Source organism: Tympanuchus pallidicinctus, unplaced genomic scaffold, assembly GCF_026119805.1.
Source record: "Tympanuchus pallidicinctus isolate F22 unplaced genomic scaffold, pur_lepc_1.0 scaffold3, whole genome shotgun sequence".
Taxonomy (NCBI): domain Eukaryota; kingdom Metazoa; phylum Chordata; class Aves; order Galliformes; family Phasianidae; genus Tympanuchus; species Tympanuchus pallidicinctus.
The window spans coordinates 104,435,138-104,460,538 of record NW_026294747.1 but is presented as its reverse complement, the minus strand read 5'-3'; the positions used below and the strand labels follow the sequence as shown (position 1 = coordinate 104,460,538).

Below are 25,401 nucleotides of genomic sequence, written 5' to 3'. Positions count from 1 at the left end.
ACAAAAAAAAACAACAAACAAACAAAAAACCCAAAAAAACACACAAAAAATCCCCAGCTAACTCTCCCCAGTTCTGTCAGACTCATATGGCAAAGCTGGCATTGCACTGGGGACCAAAAGCTTTGCAAACCTCTGTACAGCTTCCTGGAAAGGATTAAAAAAAAAAATTACAACATTTTCCCCACCTCCTCCATGTGGGACTAATCTCAATGCTGCCTGCAAAAGCACTGGAGGCTCTGAAAACTTTCCATTGTGCTAAGATTTGTGCTGTCTTCATCTAAGCTGTTGGCTTCTTACTTCAGCCTAAATCACAGCATGCAAAGCCTTTGAAGTTAAGGCACCCAGAGTCCAAACTGTGCCAGAAAGACAAATTTTTCCAAGAAATAAGTTAATAAAGCAGGTCTTCTTTTATTCTGCTTTCAGACTTCATTTAAAGTTTATCATTTGCTGCAAGTAGAATAAAACCTTTCCTGCATTTTTCTCAGCTCGTTGTGAAAAGTGCTGCCCTCTGGAGCTTCATGAGCTTCAAAAGAAGGCAGCCCTGCAGCCCCAGCACACTGCTCAGCTCTGGTTGGAATTGCAGGCATCTTCCCAGCAGTGCCATGCCATGATTGCAGCAGTTGGTGGGCAGGAGACTGGTTCGTGCCGTGCTCTGCCTTGAAGCCCTCTGTCTCCTTTCTGTGGCTTTCTGCTTCTCCTGCTGCAGGGATGTGAGTTATAGGCAACATGTAGTGGCTACTAGATAGCACACACACAGCTTACCCTCATTAAATACTAAAGGCACAACTCTCTCCTGCTGAAGTAATTTTTTCCTTTGCTGTTACTCAAAGATGCCTCGCCATTCGTAAGAAAAGTTAGTGCTAGAAATGCTCATAACAACCAATAATATTTAATTCATGGCTTGTTAGCATTCCATAATGACATTCCAGTAATTATTTTAATTGGTTTTATGAAAACAAAGAAAAAGCCCCTGATGTTTGTTGGTGCTTGGTTTAAATGAGTTGCTCACAGATGGCTTACTACATTTAGTGAATGGAGAAGCTTACTCGATATTTTGGGTTTAGTATTTTTCACCACATTTCCACATCTGGAAGATACCTTCTCTTTTTCCCAAACCCACAGCAACCCTAAGAAATGCTCAGTAAATACATCCCCTGTCAGCCAGGCAGACCTTCCAATCTCCTTAGCACCAGCTTTAATCACCTCTGTCTTATACTCAGTCATGCACAGCAGCTGAGCCAAGATGGGGGCAGTTAACATGCAAGAACCTCTCCAGAAGGCTGGGGAGTTCTTTCTCCAAACACACCACAAAGCAAAGGCACCCAAAATGGTGGCTACGAGGAAAAAAAAAGATAACTTGCTGTCTCCCTCCAACATAGGTCACAACTTTAAAGAAGTCCTGTTATGCCCCTAGAAGTGTTGCTATTATTAGTTTTCTGCCCTTAATATGTTTTTCTTAAAGTATCATTACAAGACACACACTAGATATAACTGCTAAAGTGCAACCACTGAGGTGATACTTGTTTTAATTTTATATGGCCTCATGCAGGCTTAGAAATCCACTGACTGGAGAAAGCCAGGTATAATGGGGTCTTGCTGCTCTTAGCCAGGGTAGTTCCTAATTGCCCTTGTCATTGATGAACAGGCAATTTAGGGCTGAAAGAAGCCAAGGGCATAGTGATGGAGGATGAGGAGGTACAGGGGCATTGTGTAGCAGATTTGAATTCATGGTAGAGCACTGGTACATTGGAAAGAGGCCCCACTGCACCAAGGACTGTTGCCAACCATGCCAACCTACTTTGGAGACCTCAAAAGGACATGCTATGTTCTGTGGAGGTCAGTCATGGATTGCCACACAAGGGACACAGCTTGGTGTGCAAACAGGAGGAAAAGAAATAAAAGGATCAGATTCCTCATTTCAGTTTCTAAAGCCCATGCAAGGGAGGTAAAGAGCTCTGCATCCTAAGAGGCAGCAGTTGCTCATCAATCCCTCTCCATCCCACACCTGCTCTGGAGCTCAGTCTAACAGAGAGGACCTCCTTCACTCAGAGAGTCTTCCTGCAAGCATTAGACTGTGGGCTTGCACCCTGGGAAGGAAATTGGGTATTGCATGTAATTTGAGAGGAAATCTCAGGCTATCAGGAGAACAGCACTGAATAGGGAGGAAAATGAATAAGATCCTGCTGGTTGCTGTTCTGTAGGAGCTGAGACCCATCTCTCCAGCGCATTGTTTATTTCCCTGGCTTCACAATTTGGCAATTGCCCAAAGGCTAATTAGGCACCTTCATTTTCACTTTTGAGAGTAGCATCACAGTGAGGGTTCAGGAAGAAGCAATATCAATAATTTCTTCACAAACAGCAAAAACATTTGCTCTGAATTAAATGCCTGAAGACAACTGGAAGCAAACTCCATGGCTGAGCTCATAAGTGAACCCAGCAGAATAAAAGCTACCCTTCCCTTCTCTGCAACTGAGTAGAGATCCACTGTAAATCTGAAAACTGGTGGAGGTGGAAGATTTCCAACCTCAGCTTTCAAGTTAAGAGGGACATAAAGGGAAAAAAAACAAGCAGAATTTGCATTTAGGCTTTTGCTTGAATTTCAGACAACCCCTAAGGGCACTCTCTGTGCTCTGAGACAGCAACTTTGTTCATGAGGCTTCCTCCTACACATGTCCACAAGGGCAAAGCAGGGATGGCTAGGGACATGGAGGATGCATGAGATGAGGAGGAGCTGAGGCCCAGCAATGATAAATAACTCAAGAAGTTTGAAGGAAGAACATCTCTAGGAGGAAAGGCACAGGGAAAGGATGAGTGGGGAAATCCCTGCCTTGTAAAAAATCTAAACAAAGTATGTATACTATTGTACTTTTTGCAGCAGGTAAAGCAGGTATTCCAGTGTGGATCTGCACTATGATGTCAGCTGCTCCATGAATATCTTGGTTAGATATCAACAATTATCCCTACTCAACAAGTCTGCATTTTCCGTTAGATTTTATCTGTTCTCCCTCTATTTTACATTTTGTTTCTGTTATTTCTCTGTTCTTCTTTCTAGTCTCACTTGAGGAGCATGGTAGGAGTGATTCAGCCATCCAACTCTATGATGATCAAGATGGCTCACGACTGGGCAAAGTGAGTGAGAACTCACTCCCAGTAAGCAAATACATTGTAAAACACCACAACACCACCAATATCTTACCAGGTCCTTGGAATTCTTCAAAATCCTTTTTGCTTTACGTACTGCAGCACTCAACCCCACCTAGGAGAGTAAGAACAAAACACACACAAAAAACCAAACAGATCAGCATCATAGTAAATTACAAATTTTTCTTTCCCATTTTAAACTTATTTTTTTAATATCAGTCATAGCACAAAAATGATGTGTGGGTCTACAAACTCATCATCAGCTACCTTTTATTGGATGAACAATCAATTATCTGATCACCCCATATGAAGCTCCATTGGCGAGAGTTCATTTATTTTGCCCCAGGGCATCATTTATTTCCTGAGAGAAAGTCCAGATCAGTTTAAGAGCTGAGATTCATATCCTGAATGCAGCATGTGAGCTGCAGAGCACTGACTGCTCCACGAGCTCTGCAGAAAAACAAACCATTCATTAGATGGTCAGGGAATAGATTTGCAATGCCAGTCTGACATACTGTGCTAGGCATGAAGGCAACATTTGACGTTGTACATCTGGGGGCTATACTTGCCAGCAGGGGAATAGTTGGCATGTGGGAACATGCAAAGGAGAGAATAATAACTCAAAGGTAAGTCTTCTATTTGGATTCTAGGAAGGCTAGCTCTTTATTCTGGAAATAATTGACCTCAAGCAAGGCTGAAAATATTGCTCATTTGCCCTCTTTCAGAAGAAATAACTGCTTCTGTTCCATGGGCTTTCATGACTGCTTAAATATAAACGCTCTGGGGATGCCTGAGGTCCACACTCATAATATATGTATCTATTATATAATTCTATATAAAAATAATATGTATAGTATATGTATTTAAATCTACTTTTGAAAATGTTTCACATGGAAAGAGAAATCCCACTGGTGTGTAACGAGTACGTTAGTACCTTGCTTCTGATCAACATGGTTAGTAAGAACAAATTGTTCTGACAATGCTCAGCCTGAAGTACTAACGTGTTTGGAAAAGGCAGAAAATACCCCTTAAGTCACAGCACCTTCCTGGTGTATTTACCAGCTTGGGATATTAAAGCAGCATATACTTGCATTTCAAGGAATTGTTATCAACATTTCTTACTGGGGATAAAATTTAGCATCTCGTTGTAATTGATTGAGGCAGTCAAGGCAAATTAATTGAGAGATTCAAGGCTCAAAAATTTGTAGTTAATATAAAGAGATAAGGAAGAATAAGAACAAGAAACAAGGAACAGAGGTGTCTACGTGTTTACATATATAGATACTTTGCATATATTATGTATTTGTGTTGATAATCTCATAAAAATCTGGATATGTTGCAAACAATAAATGAGAGATGCTAGGAAGGAACCAAGATAACGCTTCCTGTTCTCTTCCCACTGGGCAAGTTCTAAACCAAACATGCACCTTGCATCTGTATACTGTGTATGTTTCCAAGTGCTATTATTTCTCCAATATAATATCTCAAGGTTTAGATGAGCAAAATGGCTTTAAATTGCATATGACACATGAAGAATTTCCAAGGAGGTGAGATTTGTCAGTCCTCTTCTGCTGAGCAGGAGAGGAGGACCCTTTCTTGCTCACAGCAGCAGTGCATGAGCAACCAACCTCCTGCCATAGACAGGGCCACCCATCAGATCAGGCTGCCCAGGGCCCCATCCAACCTGGTCTTGAACTCCTCCCAGGCATGAGGCATCTGCAGCTTCTCTGGGCATCCTTCGCCAATGCCTCACTGCCATATGACTAGAAAATTTCTTCCTAACCTAAAACTCACTTTAAAACCATTGCCCTTTGTTCTATCACTATCAGATCATGTAAAAAGTCACTCCCCCCCCCCCTTATAAGTTCCATTCAAGTACTGGAAGGTCTCCCTAGAGCCTTCTCTTCTCCAGACTGAATAAGCCCAGCTCCCTCAGCCTTTCTTAATCGGAGATGCATACCAACACAGGCCCTCCTCTGGACCTGCTCCAAGAGCTCTGCATCCTTTTTGTGCTGGGGGCACTGGGCCAGGACACAGTATTGCAGGTGGAGACCCACAGGCGCAAAGTAAAGTCCTTAGGGGAATCATAAGTATCACACAGGACGGCCAAACCATAGGATACATGCTCTGGGCCCAAAATAGAGACCTTCCCTGCAAGCCCTGCTCTAAAACATGCCAGGCTTGACTTGGTTCTTTCTCTTCCCTGGGCAATGACTCTGGGTTCTATTTTACTCCACTTCATTCTTCTGGACTTGGACTCTCATAGCCTTGCTTCATCGGGTCAAATTTGCTCAGGCTGTCCCCCAGGCAGATATGAGCAACCTGGGACACTTGTTTGCATTCCAGAACCACCATTATCACTCTAGCCCAGCTGTTTTTATCCTGTCTTTTATCAAAAAGAGTCATTGTAAGATGCTCCTAGCAAGCCTAAGGATTCCAGAGGCACACATTCAACTGTGTGAAACACCTTAGTTTTAGTCCTTGTTCTCCAGAAATAACACTTCCATTAACACTGGTGCGCTTGCTCTGCAACGTGATGCACAAACAACAAATGTACAGTTAGCAGAGCAGTGTGGTTAGGCTGTTATTTTACAGGTTTCATAGTTAGAAAGATCATCGTGGTGGAAAGACATAATCAAAAATGAAATGCTCACCCATGTCCTAGGCTCACAGAAAAACTCCAAAAGAAGGGTCCTCCAACAAAAGACCCTTCCTCAGTGGCAGCCAGCTTTTAAATGGGTCTAGGAGAGGCGCAGCCAGGCTCCACCCTTCATCACACAGCTGAATTGCCTTCACCTGTGCTCCATGGCTGACTCAGTGCTCGCCTCAGGTGAGCAATCAGTGGCTCAGGCCAGGACTCAACAGTTCCCATATACATGATCAAAATGTTCAGTCAGTCTATGCCATCCAGAATCTCAACCACAGCACTCAGGCAAGTCCAGGCTCATTCCTAAGAGTTCCCACTGTAATATCCATGAAGAACGCGGTTCTGGTTTCACACAAAGTAAGTGAAAGGCTTGATGGTATCAGGGACAGGAGCCAGCATCAGTGCTTGTGCCTATGAAGCTTACTTTGGTAAGATAAAATGACATTAGCATAAATACATCTTTGCTCATACAAGATGACTCCCAGTAAAATCCTGCTAGTTGCAATTAAGCTGAAGCCTGCAGCCAGAAGGCCTCTAATAAAATGGAACAGAGAAGTGATGAGGAGCAGAATAGGTCCTCCAAAAGGCAGAAATAACAGTAAATGCTCCTTCCAACATTGATTGTTAAAGAGATTGGTGGCAGCAGGATGCCAGTTCTAAAGTCAAGCCATTATTTTGGCCCAATAAAATCAATTAAAGTATTTCCATTTAACTGAACAGGCTGACTGGCTTAAAACATCTGAGATTGAGACTGAGATGAACCACCTGCAAACCTGCTCTCTCCCAAGAGCTGGAAAAGGAGCTCAGCAGCCTGAAGCCCTTGTCCTATTTCTGTCCTTTTCTTGTGGTGATTTCTTATGCACCCTTGCCATGAGCCTCGGTGCAGAAAGTCTGCCAACAAATTTCTTTTCCTAAAGCAATATCTAGTCATCCTAAGCCAGGTAGCTTGGATAACTGTAGCCATTGGCTGCACTGGAGCCAACATTAGATCTGTCCTGTGCTGATGTATGTTAAGCCACAAAGCATATTGATTTTGAGTAGCTTGTCAGAGACAGGGAAAATATGTAATACAGAGCATATTGCATATACTTGGTGTGCCACACTTAAATCGTGCAGGTAACCTGCTGGGTCTCTGAAGCTTGGCTCTTCTTTGGTACACATGATCTAACTACAGCAACCTCACAGAGAATGAGCAAAAACGACTGACTGAAAAAGCAGCTCTGTACTGATATATGCCACTTAAAGACAATGAAAAATACAACATCGTACGGATTTGTAAGGGCAGATCATTCTGCTTTTATATATCAGTCCCTTTGCCAGTACAAACACAATAATAATTCTGGGAAAATGTGCATCCAAAAGTCTAAATGAATAAACGAAGTACCTGAAAATCGATACGGTTGAACAAAATAGTCATTAGTATTTAAGTCTTGTCCAAACACTTGGCAGGGGACTGAGCCAACATTTGCAGGCTCATATAACTGAAGTGATCGATCAAATTACAAACCGCAGGAGCAAATGTGAGGTAAACTGCATTTTATGCATCTGTGTCTCTAACTGTATATTAATTTTTTTCACCCATAATTCATCTTCACTCAGTACGTCTTGTCACAGAGCTACTGTGGGCAATTTATCAACCACTTGAGCATGAATCTGGGGCAGCGCTCTTCTCCTCCCATCTCCCTGTGCTGTCTGTGATACAAGGGGTGCTAAAATGGAGGTTGAAGTCTGAGTAAAGTAATCATTTTCTTTAATAGAGAAGCCAGGCGCAGGTTGGTCTCTACTTCTCTTTATTCCTTCACTTTGGAAAGGAAGCCCACATGAAAATCTGTGTCTGGGGCTTGCACTGTGGTGAAAATGCAGCCACCACTCCCACAGCTGTCCTCTGGGTGCTTTGCAACACTGGCAAGCCTGATGGCCTCTCACCTCCACCTTCAGCACTCCTAATTAAAATAAAACAGCAAACTATGAGGCCCCACAGTCACTGACAGGGCCCCCGCTGCTATTGCAAGTGAAGGAAAAGAAAAAATTCATGCAACTATCAGGGCTGAAAGTGCCAGAGGCAAACAAAAGTGAGGAAAGACCTGGCCATCACTAAGAGAGCACCTCCAGTGGGTAGCTCTGGTGTGCTCGGGAAAGGTGGAAGGATCTATAAACCCTTCCACAAGTTCAGATGCAGAATTTCTGAAGGAAGAGATCAGATGAAGTTTGGGCAGTGTCCTGGTGGAGTTAGATAGGTGTGGGCCCTCTTTTCTCCTGCACTCATCTTCTTCCCTGATCCCTGATCTGGTTGCACACCCAGATACCTCCACTGTGACTATCATGGAGCATAGTTACATGGGGTACATGCTTCTTGTAAAATAAAAGATACTGTCATTCTTGGAAGGCAGGTATATCTGCAGCTCTTAATATCGGGAGAGCTAAATCCAATCTGGAGATGCACCCATTAGAACTCACTGATTTTACCAGGTACTGGATGAGGCTCTGTGTAAAACATCTTATGCCAACCTTTAGAAATCAAGTGAGACATTACCAAGATGCAAGGAAAATATTTCCAAAAAGTAGATGCCACAATGAATCACTTGCTTTTTGACATTGCCATACAGCCACTACTGATCACAGGTTTCTGTGCAAGGTGTCTGCATGGGCATTGAAAACAACAGCTGTTACCCCCAAAACCAAGTATACCTGTTTAGACACCTTTATTGAATTAATATAGTCTGACAGGCAATTAAGTTACCATGGTGCAATGAGTACTTCCCCAAAGCCTTGCTAACTGCCTGTTTCCAGCCTGTGGCCAAAGGCCATGCAAGTTAGCTTAACCCTCTCCCATGGCAGACCAAGCCAAGTCAAATAACCCCCATCTGCATGGGAAGCTTGGCCCTATGTATGTTGTCACAGAGATGAAGGATAACATGTTGTGCCATGGTAACACGGGGCTGTAGATGAACTGCTGTTGAGCTTTGGATTGGGAGTTATTTGTCTGCTCAACAATAAAGTCTGGAGAAAATGAGATATTTGTATATTCTTTCTCCCTGGCCCAGGCTGGCACAAGGGAGCCTGGCCCTGTTATTCCCACTCTCCAGCAACCACGTTGCTGATACATCAAACAGTATGTTGTGTACCTTCTGCTCAAACAGACACCGTCTGAAAGTGTCCACTTTCTGAATGCTTTTGTTTTTCCCAAAAAACTCACATGGCCTGGGAACCTCTGCATGCTTGGTCCCAGCCTGAGGGGCCATCCACAGCCTGCAGCTTTGAAAGAAGTTGAAAAGTAACTCACCTTGGGAGCAGGGTAGAGATGACAAAGGGGTTGTCCTGGATCCTGTTTGCACAGCCTCAAGGAATGACAGACCACATCGGCATTCATTTCCCTGTCTATGCTGAAGGAAATGGTGTTAAAACAGAGACCAACACATTCTTCTAGGTATTTGGAAGCAGGAGAAATTTCCATGGGAAGCTAAATCTCGCCAGCACTACCAGATAACCTCAGCATGCTTTGCCATGGTCCGTAGCCACTGCTCAGCATGTTGTCAGACTCAAACGACTTTCTGTCATAGCATCCTACTCAGCATGTAGAATTGGATACCAGGATGATGAAAAAGCACTGCACTTGATGTGCAGGACCTGAATCAAATGTGTTAGGCTGCGTTTTGTAATCAATCACAAGCCTGACAAAGACTTAAAGGTTAAAGTTAATACATATGCAATTTGGCACACATCTTCAGTCATTAACTCAGGAAAATAACCAGAAAGCCTTCAAAGATCCTTAACATTTAATCACCAAGCACAAGTGCTAGGGCTGTTTCCTTCTTTTTTGGGATGCACTTCTGGGCTGATGAAGAATTAAATTAAAATGTTGGATTATAGCACTTCTTAGTCCTGTAAGCACTTTGCAGTCCCTTGGCTAGTTATAAAAATAAAAATAAAAACCCGAGGGAGGAAAAAGGTGTAGCAACAGCTCTGTTAATTAAACTAAGAACTTTCAAAGGAAATAAAGTGGCCTACATGTTATTTCTTTAATCACCAACATTACCTAACAGCCTTCCCCAGCAGCGTGTATCAAGGTCAGGGCTGGGAGCACGTAGGGGCTGACAATTAGAAAGCTTGATTGAAGGTAAAAGGGAAAGCCAGAGACAAGTATTAACACAGTGGGACTGTGTCAGAGCTGCCTCGTGCACATGAGTTATTCAAATTCCTCTCTCCACCAGAAGAGCTGAATTTCAAAAGGTAATTACATCAGGTGGGCCTGATCTGAGAGGCAGATGTCGCATGGAAGTGGTCACGGTGGCAGGCTGTGTTTATTCACTCAGAGAGAGCTGTGCCAAATGCCAAGCTGGCATCCTGGCTTTAGAAACCATGTGATTTTCTGAATGAGAACCCTGAACTTCAGTCTGATAATACATCCATACTTCAGAAGCATGAACTAAAGCAAAGCTTGAGAAAACACAGCGGTACTTACAGTTCAGCTATGTGTGGTCCATACACTTCAGCAAGGACGTAACAGAAACCTTGCAGTTTTTCTAGAAAACATACATTTTTTTTAAGTGACTCAGATCAGTGAAACTCGTTTTATGACTGTCAGAACACAGCAGGAGCAACTTCAGGTGAATGCTGATTTATCTGAGATAAATGCATGCTCGTCTGAGATTTCAGCATAGCATCAGAGAAGGGAAACCTGAATTTCTAACCTAGGCTGGGACGTGAAGCTCTCCTCTAGCTTTAGGCAAGTAGTTGGGAAAGACTGAGAGGATGGATAACTGGCAATTGCTAAGTGTTCTGAATATTGTCTCATGTGAAAGCTGAAAGAAATCATGCACGCCACAGCATGTTCTGAGCTGCTCAAATGGAGGTAGGCTTGTGAGAGGAAAGAAAAGAAATAGATGGAATGTAGCAAGTGATGAAGGACTTCATGCTTCTGTTTGGCCTGCCTCAGTGGCTCTGGGATTTTGTGCAAGGGAAGAGCTGTACTCGCCCTGCAGAGAAGGTGCAGTGCTGGGCCTTGGAAGATGCCAAGAGGCAGAATTGCACCCACACAAACTGGCAGCTGCCAAATTCCCTGGGAGAATTCCTAGGACTTTGCTTTCTCTCACACCTCCATGGCTGGGCTGCACTCACCCCAGAGAAAAAGGGAATGGCCAAAAGGAAGCGTGATACTCCACCAACCTCCCACTCTGTGTTGCAGGCTGTGTTGTAGCTGCAGTAGATGATTTTCTCATACCATATATTTTACTTCAATCAAGCTATTAGCTTCATCTCTTAGCCACCTCTGCCATAATTCCTCTCTATCCGCTTTTCAGGAGAAATGTGTGAGTTAAAAATTGGTTTTCGGGAATTAGATTGGATTCTTGTTCGCCTAAAGGGAAAGCATTGCAGACACCACTAGTGCTGCCTTCAGTCTGGTGTCTGAATCTTGGAGCAAGCCTTGAAGGAAGCTCCTGGCTCCCTGTTGCAGCCAACAGAGGGTGGTTGCTTCCCCAGCTCATCCCCAGCAGGGACTTCTGTGTGCTGGTTTGCTGGTGTGCGGGGGAAGTTGGGCTTCCAACTGCCTAATGCAGGGATAAAAGTGGGTGGTGAGAGTGGCAAATACATAAAATATTGGGCAAGTAGAGTCATCTTAGAAGATGCCAATGCCAAAACAGACAGAAGCCATAAGCAGTATTTGTAGGACACCCCCCATGTTTTGGCACCCACAAACATCTTGCCTGCTGAACACACACAAGACAGTGCAGAGAGAAAACTCTGGTGGGAAGAAGCTGTGCAAGTGACAAAGGAGGGGAAAAGAGAGAGAGAGAGATTATGATGATAATTATGGTGAGCGTTCAGGGCCAAGATAAGAACTTAATTCTAACTAAACACTTTAAGTTTAGAGAAAAGCTTTGAAGTGCATGACCAGAAGTGAGAATGTTTCCTTTTGCCCTATTTCAGGCAAGAGGTCCCCTAATTGCCCTCTTCTTACATGATTTTTTCTCTATTCGTAGTCCTAGAAACACAAATGCTGGCTGAAACCCAGGAGACAAATATTTGCAGGAAAGATGGCATCAATCACGTTGCCATTTCCACTTGAGCTAAGGTGTTTGCTCAGCAGTGGCTTACAGAAGCAGAGCCTGACTCGGAGGCTGTGCTGAGACAGACCATCTCAAAGCATGTTTAAGGAATTGGGCACATCTTGTCTATCAGATAGACAGGCAGAATCAAGGCAAATATGCATTCCTGCTAACAGCATTTTGTACCTCACAAATACTGCCCACTTCCCCAGACGTGGCATTTCTGTCCACTCCAGAGCTGCCTTCATTCATAGTGCTGCTGTGCTTTATTGTCTCTCAGATCACAGCCGTGGCAAACATTTCCATACAAGAACATGACTGTGTTTTCTGCACAATCTATGGGACTAAATGGGACTGACCGATACTGAATTTCTCTCTTTTTCTTTAAATATTTTTGGTTTTAAACAGTGTGTGACTTCATTGAAGTCTGATACAACCCCTCTTATCGCAAGTAAAACAATAGGAGGCCCATTAAAAAGAAAGTGTTCATTCTCTTTTTTGTCCTTAGGAAAAGCCTCATTGTCATCGATTTGTCACAGTCAGTCTTGCAAGCAATTGTAGGCATGTGTCAAATAATGAAACGGTTCCTTCAGCAGAAATGGCACTGCCTGATTTAATAGGCTGCTCCTCATGAGGATCCAAAGACCTCCTTTTGTTCCAGGGAGTAAGAGGAAGCTGCAGAGTGCTGCTGGGATGTGGGGTTCACCTCCTGGGGGAGGATAAATTGGGTTACACTGTAGCTCCTGCACAATCCCTAGGATTTTTCACTCCTTTCATGTTCAGGGTCAGTTTTTTTCTATTGGGTGTATCCACGCATCTCATAAAAGGTAACTGGATTATACAGATTTAACTAGAGGGATAATAGGATTTTATGTGTGTAAAGAATGGCAGCTGAAAAGAAATATCCTTGTACGGCAGCTGAACAAGGTCCATGGAGTGAATCATGATCGTAGATCTAGCATGTCATATTTTAAAGAGGAAAATTGTATTTTAACAGCAGGATCCCTGCTTCTAATTGCAACTTCATGGTGATGTGCCAGTAATTTAAAACACCAAGGATACTACTTATGGAATAGAGATCAGATAAGCATCATTCTGTCAATGAATGAATTCCAGCAATTTCCTTCCTGCTCCATCCTATCTCAGAAAATAATGTCTTGGAAAGAAAGGAATTAATATTCTGCATGCATCTTCCGTGATGCTGAGGTCTGTATAGTAATATGGTTCTCAGAGATACAATTCATGAAGGCCTATATAAAAGGCTGTATAATGAAGAATCATAAAGCCACCCTTCTGCATTCGTAAAGCTAAAACGATGTAATGAACGTGAGATCTAGCTACTTAAGCAGTTGTAGGAAGAGTCTGTGAAGCACAAAGCTATTTTGGTATTCAGACTGTTCTCTATTTAGAGACGTGTGCTTGGACAGCTAGGCTCCTTTGGGCTGATAAAATACGAGGCAGAAAAGGGGGAGTCCACATATGCTCATATGGAATAGCTTTCACTTTTGAAAGTTTTCTCATCACTTACTTTTCCATTCGCATCACTGTCAACCTCAGATAATTTTAATGATTTTACAATAATGGCTTCCTGTCCCCATTGAAAGCGTTTTCATCTCCTCAGTTGACATAAAGACCCGTATTGACAAGGAAGAGGAGTGTCTGGACATGCAGCAAAGCTGCTGACAAAGAGACAAAGTGGAGACAAAGAGCAGGGGAAGGGGGCTCACAGGCTTCTGGGCTTCACACAACCCCATTCACTGTAACTCTGGGATGAAATCCCAGCTCCGCAGCAGCTACATCTTTCCTGCAGATAGCACCTGGCTATCTTTCAGCCACATTAATTTTAGGTGCCACATGAGATGTGGTGAGGGCTTTTTCAGTCTCAATGTGTGAATTTTTAATTAACAGAGAAGTACAGCAGCACCAATGAAACATATGGCACATTATTTGATACTTACCAGGTATGTAGTTGCACAGTCTCTCCACGGCTGCCTTTACTGTACTGTTGTGCCACTGTGCAAGCTGTTCAATCACAGAGACCACAAGCACACATCCTTCAAACAAACAAATAAACAGAGTGAATGAGGTTATCTCTAGCATGTAGGGAAGCACCTCGTGCAATAGAAGAACTTGGGGCATTGCTGGGCATTTCATACCTTGGGATGCTCCACAGTAGATGAGAGCTTGGGGGGAAATATTTGAAAATTTCTGTCTTTAGTCAAAACCTGTGAGTTATACAGAATGGATACCAACATCAGAGGAACTCTGTCCTTTTAGCAACCCCCATGTCTGTGCTGGATGTACCTCTTGTACCCTTCGGAGCTCACAGAGAGCTATCAAAGCTTAAAAAAATCCCACTTCTCAGCTACAAGAAATCTAAGTTCTCAGAATTTGCTCTGAGGCAGTCTAGAAATGAAGGTGAGCTGCAAGGTTTGGATGTGGATACAGATGCATCGTTTTGCAGAGCTGAGGAGCATTAATGTTTAGGTTTCTAGACTGGCACAACTCCTCAAAGTGAGCTTTTAAATTCCTTCCAAGTACCCCTGCCTATATGCTATTAAATCAAACTGACATTCTTCTATAGAAAAAATTTTGACGCTCCTATGAACCAAGTGACAAATAAAAGATGAAGCAATACCATTGGAACTTGCTGTAAGACCAATATCTTTGAATTGTCTAATACTTTCCCTACACCAAATACAGTAATCCAGTGGAAATCATACTGAACTTGCCACCTCTTCTGCTGGGATAACAGCCCACTTCTCCATACTTATTAAACAGAACTCTCACCCAAAGTCCTCTGCAGAGTGATTGATAAGGCATGCTAAGAGCCATTACCTCTAGTCATTCTAGAAGAAAAGATGAGTATATGGAGACCGCTGGCACCAAGAGAAAACCCTGAAACAAATCATTCACTCTTCTCTCTCCACCTTCAAAACAGAAGCTAGTCCAAAGAATTAACAGTTGATTAAAACACAGTGGTTCTCAAAAAACTTCAACTGTATGACTGGAAAACAAGTCCTGCAATGGCTCCAGAGATAGAAAACAGACCTTGGCTTATTTGTGATGGTAACATGGGCATAGCCGCAGTGTTCCAGCTCCACCACTTAGTGTTGAGATGGCGGTGCAGGTCCTTCAGACACACTGTAAGCACCTGTAAAAGGGCTGCCTTCTCTGGTGTTTACAAGGCCATGTTATTAACACAGGCAAACAGCCTACATATAAATAAAATTACCCTTTCCCCTGCCTTCTTACTGTGTTTTATTCATGAGGCTGGAGGCTCAGAAAAAACTAAACGACCAGAATGGTGCCTTAACAACAAAACACACATACTCCTTCCATGTGCTCCTTCATTCTATTATCAAGGTCAAAATATCTGGCTGTCTAGAAGTCAGAAAGACAGAAAGGAGTCCAAGCAGAAAGACAAACATGGCAGTACTTGGTCTCCTGGCGGGGATGCAAAGAGGTTAATCTCTGCTTTGTCAGACATGGTCACAGCCAGGTCTTCTCTCCTCTGCTGGGGTGAGCACAGGGAAAGGAGCTGATGGATGCACAGCTGCATAGTGCTACAGACTGTGTTCACAATCCCTAAAATTATCCTGAGGATAAAAATACCCCCAGTGCTTCACTTTCTCTCTGGAATACAAAAAACAGACTCCGCTGAAGATGTAAGAGAGTTTCTCTCTCATGTTTGTCAAAGCATGGCAGAAGGGAGGAAAAAAATAGCTATTTTTAATTCAGCTTTGCCAAACAGAAACGGAATTCTTAATCACAAAAACAATCATTCAGGTAACCCTACTGAGGGAGAGGTCTCTTGGTGATTAAATGGAAATTTTTCACGTTATTAAGCCAGTCAGACCCTTCTGTGCCTACTGAACCAGGCCCAAAGGGAGATTTGCTTTGCCTGAGAATTAACAGAGTCATCGCTGAGATGCTGAAGTACTTAACACAGTGCCTTGGGCTACTGGATGCTACATGAATATAAATAACAATAATAACAGCCTGGCAGCTCTGAAAAACCCACAGAGCTGAACCCCAGGGCGTTTGCTCTCATAAACCAGTCTTCACTGTCACACAGAGGGTGCTATTACCCTCTCTGTGTTGCAGACACCCACTGGCCCCACCGTGATCGTCTGAATGCTCTCCTGAATGCACTTGCTCCAGATGAAACACAGATCTTGTCAAGACAATTAGACAGAGAAAGACATGACTGATTTTCAGGGGGACAATTAGAGGTGACCTCAGCCTCAGTGCTAGTTTGGGGATAAAAACATGTTACCTCCAGTTAGTAATTTATTTTTTAAGATAATTGATTCTTGTGTTTGGCTATAGGTACAGTCACATTGGAAGTTGATCCTTGCTCCTGCTAGAAATCTCTATTTTTCATCATGTAGATCAACTTCCTTTTGGATTCAGTGGCAGGAAAATAATTGATGGTTGGCTGCAGCACAAGAAGCCACTATTCTGCACCAACACCTCCCCTCTCCCCTCCCCAAAAAATCAACAGAAATATCCCTGAACAATATGACGATTATCAGAAATGCTAACAACTTATCTTACCTCTAACAGGTCTAAATCATGTTGGCTAAAAATGGAAAATAGCTGAAAAGGACAGCTGTCTTCAGCTGTGGGGATCTCACTGCTATAACTATCTATGATCACTTCTAAGATTATAAACTTTTTAATACTCTGAAATCAGTAGAAAAAATGCTTCCAGATTTGGACAGCCTTTAGCAATGGCTGCTTGCTTTTAATTAAGCAGCTATTTACGTGTGATTTATTTCTCATCATGAGCAGGGCACATTGAAGGCAATCTAGATAAGCTTCCAAATTAAAGGTTAAAAAAAGCTCTGCATTTTTTTCGTGATTGAATGTGATTTGCTTTAGAAACAAGTCTCAAGAAATTGACTTTGCTGTTGCACTGTAATAATAGGTTTCAATACCTTGTCAGGCTGAGGAAGAAATTCATTGGTGGTATGATGCCTACCAGCCATTAGAAACTAGACTCTGGAACTAATAAAATGCTTGTCTCTTTTAGTGATATTTTGTCCTATCTGCTATTAATTTCTGAAGAGATAAGAGAAAACCACAACCATTTTGCTCAGAAGAGTCTGGAAGCCCATGTCAGGAAGCGCTTGTCCCCACGTATTTGAGAGTAGCATGTAATAATAAAATGACATTTCCAATAGGCTTGGGAGAAAATCATACCCCAGTAATAAAGTCAGAGCTAGAGATTCATTTCCTAGCCCTGGAGCCCCTGGCAGTTTGAGCAGACTATTTAACTTAATCCACTTCTGCTGCATGTTTGAAAAGATCTGTACTTAGAATGATACCTGTGGATGTAAAGGAGTGCCTGGACATTGAGAGTTGCCTCTCCACATTGCGGATTTGTAGATATTTTTGTCCTGTTACATGGGATTTCTGGCACATGGAGCATCCTTCTTTGCCACTTCTTGTTCACACTGATGGGTGCTGGGGCCCTTTCTCGTGCCTCCAGCCATATCACCATTCCACATCCACAAATTAGCTGTACCGCAAGGAAGAAATAAGCCAAGGAAAGTGGCCTGGGGCACAGATAGCTCTCCACAAACCCTGCTTTTCAGACTGTGGTTGCCTGCCCCGTTCTTCACAGTTCAACACAGAACAAGACATTCTTGTTTGAAAATAAGAGTGTTTATATCGGGAGCAAGCAAAAAATCAGCATGTCTACTGTTTTCTCCCCTGAGGTGGGGGCCAGAACTGCTCAAGGTACAGGCAGACCATGGGTATGCAATATTTCAATACAGGAAAGATTTGTTTTTCACGATATGTACCTTTTCTAATACTTCCCAGTATCTACTTTGCCTTCTGCTTCTGAATGCTGCGGTGATGCCATCAAAGAAAAACCCACTGTAATCTCAAGATTTTTTTTCCAGCGTGGAAATTGTGAGTTCAACAGGTGCAACTGCTTATGCAAAGGTAGGACTGTTGTTTTCCCTGCATCTGAGTAATTTGTTGCTTTGAGAAAGGGATCTGAGTATGCAAGCTTTTAAATTCAGTCTTTGTTTCTTATGCCATTTGAAGCTAGCATTTCTGTATTTCACAGAGATAGCAGTGTGATGGAATATAGTTATATTCAAGTATATTGGCATGTGCAAGAACTTCTTTGCCCTAAATTTTGCCAAGTTCATGAAATATCCTGGAAATGTTCAATGGTACAGTACTACTGAACCTGTCACTGGGCATAAAATTACACGTAGAATACTGGCTAACAATTTTTTAAAATATTAATGTCAATATAGCAGTATTTCAAGTTTAATATCAGTTAGCATTTTTTTGCTCATGCAGTTCATGCTGCAGCAGTGAGACGTTTCAGGCCTGAGGTTCAGAGCTCTGTTCATTTGTTACCACTTCCTTAAGACACCCTATGAGGTGTCTGTTATGGTTGTATACAGTTCTGCATGTGCTGGTACAAAAAATTCAATTTTCATCTGTGGAAGACTCCGGTATCCATACCTGCCAGCCAAATGTATCCCTGGTGTTTCTGTCATTACACTTTAAAGAACCCTCTTTAACAAGATCTATAACCCCAGGCACCTGCAATGGAAATGCTTTTTACACTAATTAGTAGGAAAAGTGTGTATGTATACACAATTAACATATTTTTTCGTTTCCAAATCAAGGAAGGGTATTAAAAATTTACTGAAGCAAGGATAGTGGCAGAGGGACTCTTGCTATCTCTGCGACTGTTTCCTTGTCCAACAAACCATCAGCTCTTTAAGCACAAGCATAGTCTCACCCTGATTGCACAGAATTGTCCATTTCAAGATTCTGGATGCACAGAACTTGTTTTAAGTGTACAGTTCCTAAAAGCATTTAAAATGATTGCCTGAAATGTAAGCAGGTTGTTTTGAAGCTCTGTATAGGGCAAACGTGTGAACAGGAGTGGCATTCAGCAACTGATCAGACAATCGATACTAATAAATAAGGCTATCAAAGACAAATGAGATTGAGCTTAAAAGCAAGTACTGGTGATGTAAAACACACCATGCCTACATATGCATGTGCACATCCACGAGTGTGATTTGCACACACACATGCCTGCAGGTAGGTAGGAACGTGAGGCAAACCTCACTGCAATCTGTGTTTGCATTTCACAGCCATAAATTTTCAGTAAGATGTGGGCTGACCTTGAAAATGAAATTTTTACCACCAGCTGTTGAAAAATACAAATCCCTGTAGGAAATATTTCTGTTTTCAGAGTGGCTTTCGTGTTTACTGCACTACTCATACCTGGGATTTTTCTATCTAAAGCCACAGGGAAAAAAACAAAGAAAAAGCTGTGGTGAAATTTGCCGTTTATTGCTGATCATCAGACTGAGTTTTGCTGCTGTGTTAACTGAGCACTGTCAGCAAAGTGAGCAGAGCCCTAGTGTAGCTGATCTCAGACTTTCAGACTGCGTTTTGGTGCTGTGTTGATGCACGGCCTTTTGACAGGGCTCACTGAGCTGTACATCACAGCTGTAAGCACAGGCAGAAACGGGCAGCTCCATACCACATATTTGTTAGTGTGACAAGAACTAGAAATATGTTTCAAGAGCATGCTTCCTCATGCATTAGGAATTACGTTCTCATGGACGAATGACAGGGGTGACCTACAGAGGCTGCTCAGAATGACATTATATTGAGCACAGAGACCCTGCTTCCCTGGCTGCTGATTCACAGGATCCCAGTTTGCTGGCAGAGATGCACTGCTGCCTGGGTACCTTGAGCTCTCCCTGTCTGATCACTTTGTTCCAAAAGGGCAGCCAAAGATAATTAGCAAAAGGAAGAGAGCAGCCTGCTGCTGGGAGGAATTAAATAAACTGCTATTTGCAAATAATGCTTGCAGTCACAGCACTGCAAGACAGACAAAAAGCCAGGAGAGCTGGCTGGGAAGAGGCTGTCCAGCACATACCTCTGTCCTAGCAGTGATCTGTGGTGTCCCTTCCCTAGTCTGAATAGTGTTTATTTCTGTTATTTCTTGCTGTTTCTGTTACAGACAGCGTAAGTCTATCTGTAGATAGGATAGATGGCCCCTTTAATAATTTTGAGGGCAGATATCAAATCCTTTTTCAAGTTTTTCTTCTCTAGACTAATTAACTTCAGTTTATTCCGTCATACTTTATAGCTTATGCTTATCTTTCTCTGAACCTCTTGTCACACAGAAATTCCTCAGAGAATTGTCAGCACTGGGAAAGGCAGCAGATTACTTCACATCTCATGAGCTAGCTCCAGTTTGCACATCTGGGTGTCTGCAGGGCGAGTGCTCTTCCTGACAGCATGCCGTTGTTGTGCTGCTACAAGCCCAGCTGATCCTCCCTGGGGACTTTCCCATCTGCTCTGTGTGGCACTGACTACTTGTCCCAAAATGCCTTCAACATACCCATGTGGAAATGGTCTTTTCGAGAGGCAACTACTCCACGTTTGTTTTGAGTCTAATCCTGCCCTACCCTGTGCTTGCCCCATCCCCAGAGGTGCTCAAGGCCAGGTTGGATGGGGCAGCCCAATCCAGTGGGTGGCAACATGCCCACAGCGGGCCATTGGAACTGGATGGGTCCCTTTAAGGTCCCTTCCAACCCAAACCATTCTGTGATTCAATGATTCTATGATTCTCAGTGTTTTATGAGTTACCAATTTAACAGCACACTATCATCCGAGCTAATGAAAATAGGGAAAGATACTACATTCCAAGTTGAAGACTAACAAAGACCTGATTTTGTACATCCTTCCACTCAAAGAGTGAGTCAAGTGTAGTTACCTCTGAAGGCCGTCTACCAGTTTTGTCATGCCCTGTAGAAGCTCGATCAGTGCCACATAACTCTCAGCCACTAGATGAGTGTTGAGGTGGTGCCAGGAGCCTTGCTTAAGTCAAGCTACAGCATCTGCTGCTTCTTCCTATCTACATGACGTTATCTCATCATCAAAGACAAGTAGGTTGGTCTGACACTGTTCCTCCTTGAGAAATCTCTCTTATTTACTTTTGAAAAGAATCTGAACAAAAATGGATTAACTATCACACGATTTTTCCAGGTATTGATGTTTAACTAACTGACCTATATTTACTCAGTTTTCCTTTTTTTTCACCATTTTGAAGAAATGAACACAGCAGCTCCTTCCTGTCTTTCCATGTCTCACTTTTTTTTCTAGGACAGCTTCTGCATCTCCTCAGGTTGCTTCAGACACTTATGGATGAAGTTGCCTTTGCTGGAGTACTGGTCAATTTGCAGAGACCCCTTAAGGGCTCTTTCATAGTTTGGATGGAGAATAAAACCTTTAACAGTCTTTCAGAAATACCTCAATGAAGACCTTACATACAATGAAATATTAACATTGATGTTTCTAGTTACTGGGGTTACTGCACTGTCTTGGAATATGTACTTGCCCTGTGAAATGGACAGTATTTTCCTCATTTAACTTGAGGAAAGTCAAAGGTATGGCTGTTCAAAGTGCTCATTCATACTAAAGACAGAAATACACAGCACTTGTCATCTAGATGCCCCACTGATATTCTCAGGCTACTCCCAGCAAAATGGTTTCTTGTTCTGAAGAAATCCCCTAAGCCATACTTGTTTGTTAGTAACAAACCCAGAAACCACAGCCAAATCTATGATCCAACTCCCAGAGCTGTGCAGTGACCATTACTCAACTGTCAATGCACAAAGAGAAACAGCAGCTCCATGGGTATTTGCATACAGGAAAACTTACCAAAGCCCTTTCATTTACCATAGGGATGAAGCAGAAGAATGTATTGCACACAAAGCCTGCAAGAAACCTGGGAGAGAGCCTGGCTGATTTCACTGTATGCAGAAGGGAAGCATTTCCCCCACCTGGGGAGACAGGAGGCAGCTTTCATGGTTGAAGAAAAGAGACTGCCAGGTGCTGGGAAGTCTTTTCCAAAGGCAGGGCCAAGGAAAGCCCATGTGGAAGCTCCACTATCTGGCATCTATTTAAAAGCATGTAGGAAATGGTAAGGAACTGTTTAGGTACTGAAAGTGATCCCGTGACCAAGATGTTTATCGCTAGATTCTTTCCTCCTCTTTTCCTTAATTCTACAAGGAGAAGCATTAAGTCCCTTTCTAGGTGGGAACACTTTCTAATTGCTTCATTTTTACAGCAAACCAGTTGTGAAAAAACTTTATTTGGATGAAGCAGCCACATTTTTCAAGAAATTGCAGCAAAAATGACCTAGGTGTGTTTCCAGTATGACCAGAACCTACTGGAGCAGATAGATGTTGCCTATAAGGGAGTACTGCAGGCAAGGGGAGCATGAAAAGGACACCACCAAGCTATAATGCGCTCAGTGGGCTCACCAAAATTGCACTTTGCTCCCCCATCTTATCATTTCCATGTTATTTCTTCCAGAAGGATGCTATTTTTAGTGGAAAGATATGACAGAATATATTTCCTGTGTTTTGTTACTGAAAGACCATCTATTTCCTAACCAGCATCAGCTGTTATATAGCAATCTCCAGCATGCAGGTCGCATATGCATAGCAGTGCTCAGAAATGACTGTTTCATATGCAGACACCTCATTTCCCTTAAAAACCTGAAGCAAATGCCTTCAAAACATTAGTCCCCTGACCAGACTTTAACCTGCGTGAGAGAGTTCATGTCTTCAAGAAAACCTCCTGTATGCTTCACAGCAGGCAAGTCTAATGTTATAAATGCTGCTTAGATCTACATGGCCAAAAAGTCAGGGGAAGTTCCCATGGCTCTCGTCTGATGTCTTCCCAGACAGAAAGGCAAGGCTAGAATGCTCTGTGGTTGGGCTGCTGAAAGGAAATTGCACTCATTCTCCTTGTGATGAGCGCATCTCACCTTCGTTTCCGTGCAGAGGAGGGCTGCGCTGAACCAGCCGCCAGAATCAATGCTACCCCTCAATATTCAGCTGTAAAAAAGCTATGTGAAAGCATGCACCCTGCCTTCCCTGTTTCATTCAAAGCACAGCATTATGAAGTACCACTTCCCCCTCATTGCCTGCCCCAGCAGTTATCCTGATGGCCATTTCTGCTTTTTGGCATTGCTTTCATTTTCCATCTGGTGACCAAGGGCTGACTTGAGCAGCCTCTGCAGTGTGACTTGGCTCACTTCCTCACCACTGAAATCTGCACTGTTAATGACGTGGTTGTGTGTCAAAGTCCTGTTTCAATCAAGCTTAGAGTTGTTACATCTAACTGTCCTAATTGACACAGAGAAAATACTTTTGATTGAAATATTGGTTGAAATACTGATTGAAGTATTGGTTGAAATATTGCCATCTAAGGCAACACAATTTCTGTTTACAGCACTAACATGGCTCAAAAGCTAAAAGAAGATGAAGTAGAATATTGAATCATAAAGTTAAATGGTGGCTATGCTCTGTACATATGTGCACATAACAAATGCAAGGCAGTACATCCCTCTGGGAACTCAGAATCACACCTACAGCATTTCTGATGCACAGATACCCACACTTGTGCTGGCATTGGTATGACCAGCTTTGCTTTGGGAATACATTTGGCAAAAGCAGTGAGAATGCATGATGTCCTAACTGCTTGTAACACTACCTACAGTAGAGAAAGTTGCCAAAACTATAGTGGCTGGACCAGGCTCTGAGCAGCCTGATCTAGTTGTAGATGTCCCTGTTCATTGCAGGGGATTTGGACTAAATGACCTTTAAAGATCCCTTCCAACTCAGACAGTTCTATGACTCTATGAAAATGCACCCCACAGTTCCACCTGGGAGTACGTGGGAAGTCCAGCTGCACACCCTCACCAGAAGAGGAGAAGCACCCTGTCAGCTTTGGTGGCTACCAGCAAGGCCATGGCTGGAGATGGGATCACCTCAGTGCCCCTTTGCAGGCACCCACCCCATGTGGCCCCATTGTCCAGGACAGGGACCAGCCTTACTGCCAGGTCCCTGGAAAACTTCATTTTAACAGCAGGTGAGCACCTTTGGCAGTTACCACTCAGGCCTTGCTCCATAGCCAAGAGGGCCAGCTATCCTTAATAGTATTTCCTAGGACTGGGAATAACCACGCAGACTCTACATGAGCTGGGGGACAGCACATCCTCCCACCAGCAGTACTGAGAACTGCTTCCCAGCTCCCTGGGAACACCAAAGCCAGATCATTCAGCGTTCCTCTCTCAGCAGAGCAAAAACCATGAACTTTGGGAAGCAGTCACTCAAAAACAAAATCATAAAGTAGTTCCAGGCCCCATGCTGGCCTTGCAACATCCCGAACGATTATTTCACCAACAACACTGAGTGTTTTGCAGTACAGCCACAGGAGCAGATAACGGAGTGATTTACGATGTGCGCAGCAGTTCTCTGCTCACCGGTGCAGTAACAAAAGAACAGCCAGCAGGACAGACAGCCTGTACATACCGACACAGGTCTGTCCCTGGGACAGCCCGGAGGGGAGCGCAGCTGGCGGTGGGAGCTCTGCAGCGGGCAGCAGGGAGCAGGAGATAGCCCTCAGCAGGAATGGCAGCCAGAGGATGCAGAACCAGTTCGGAAATACCTGCCTAGAGGCCCTCATCCTAAGGAAAGCAACAGAAAAACAACAATCAGAAAAGCAGAGCGCAAGCAGGCCTGCATTGCTCTAATGCACGGAGAGCATCCTGCATCCTCATTGCTCCTCTGTGGGTAAGAGCTGGTGCAGGGCTGCTCCAAGGAGCATCCGTGCTCACCCCATGATCCTGGTTAGATGCTGACCGCAGCCCCCAGCTCCCCCCGTGCCCCACTGACCCCGTTGCAGCTGTTCCCAACCTACTGGCCTGGTGGGACCAGGAGGGTGCTGTGAGCAGCTCTGCACGGCGCGCCTGCAGCGAGTGACTAACGACCTTAAACCACAGTAGCTGCCGGAGCCACTCAGCATTAATAACGCAAGACACTCCCCTGAGCAACTCGTGTTGCATAAAGAAAAAGCCGACAAAACCCTTCCCCCCAGCCTTCCTCCGTTCAGATAAATGAAAAAGAAAAGAAGAAGATCTCCTTCTGTTTCTTTAGAGCAGGGTTTCCATTTGGGCGGATGGGATAAAAATAAAATAGAGAAAAAAAAGAAGAAAGAGGCTGCAGGCGGTGGAGACTGAGCCAGGGGATGGGCGGGCAGCTGCCAGTGGGATGGGAACAGCGGAAGCCGAGTGAGTGGCACATCTGGAATGGGCACAGCAGCCTCAATGTGCATCCCTGACCTCGCCAGCGATGGGGACACCCTGACCACTCCCACAGCTAAAGGCTTCCCCACTTCGTTTGGGTTGCTGCAAAGAAACTGCTGCCAGCTGCTCCCTGTCCCAGATGATCATGGTCTCCCGGATGTGGGAAGGCTTCACTCAGACGTGCTGAGATGCTGTGAGGAGCCTGTGTTGTCCAGCATGAAAGTGTGCTTCTTGTGTGTAATTAAAGCAGGATCATAAATGGTGCTGTGAAGGAAATATAGACAATATAAATCAGTATTTTCTTGACTTTAAAATCAATAATTCCCCATAAAACCCTCAGCTATTCCTGCGGATCAGTGTGACCCCAGTGGGATCACGTCAGCTCCAGTGTTTAACATGTTTAT

The 25,401-nt window shown here is 43.5% G+C and overlaps 1 protein-coding gene across 1 annotated transcript in view; it reads right to left on the bottom strand.

Annotated features, from left to right (window-relative positions):
* AOAH (acyloxyacyl hydrolase) overlaps positions 1-24,757 on the bottom strand; it is a 67,666-nt gene extending 42,909 nt beyond the window's left edge. Inside the window, exons 1-6 of the mRNA XM_052695793.1 lie at positions 24,588-24,757; positions 24,225-24,379; positions 13,794-13,889; positions 10,251-10,311; positions 9,072-9,171; positions 3,197-3,256 (exon numbers count right to left, since the gene is read on the bottom strand). Coding sequence (XP_052551753.1) covers positions 3,197-3,256; positions 9,072-9,171; positions 10,251-10,311; positions 13,794-13,889; positions 24,225-24,379; positions 24,588-24,757 — 642 coding nt within the window. The remainder of the gene's footprint in view (positions 1-3,196; positions 3,257-9,071; positions 9,172-10,250; positions 10,312-13,793; positions 13,890-24,224; positions 24,380-24,587) is intronic.
* Positions 24,758-25,401: the final 644 nt, after the last annotated feature.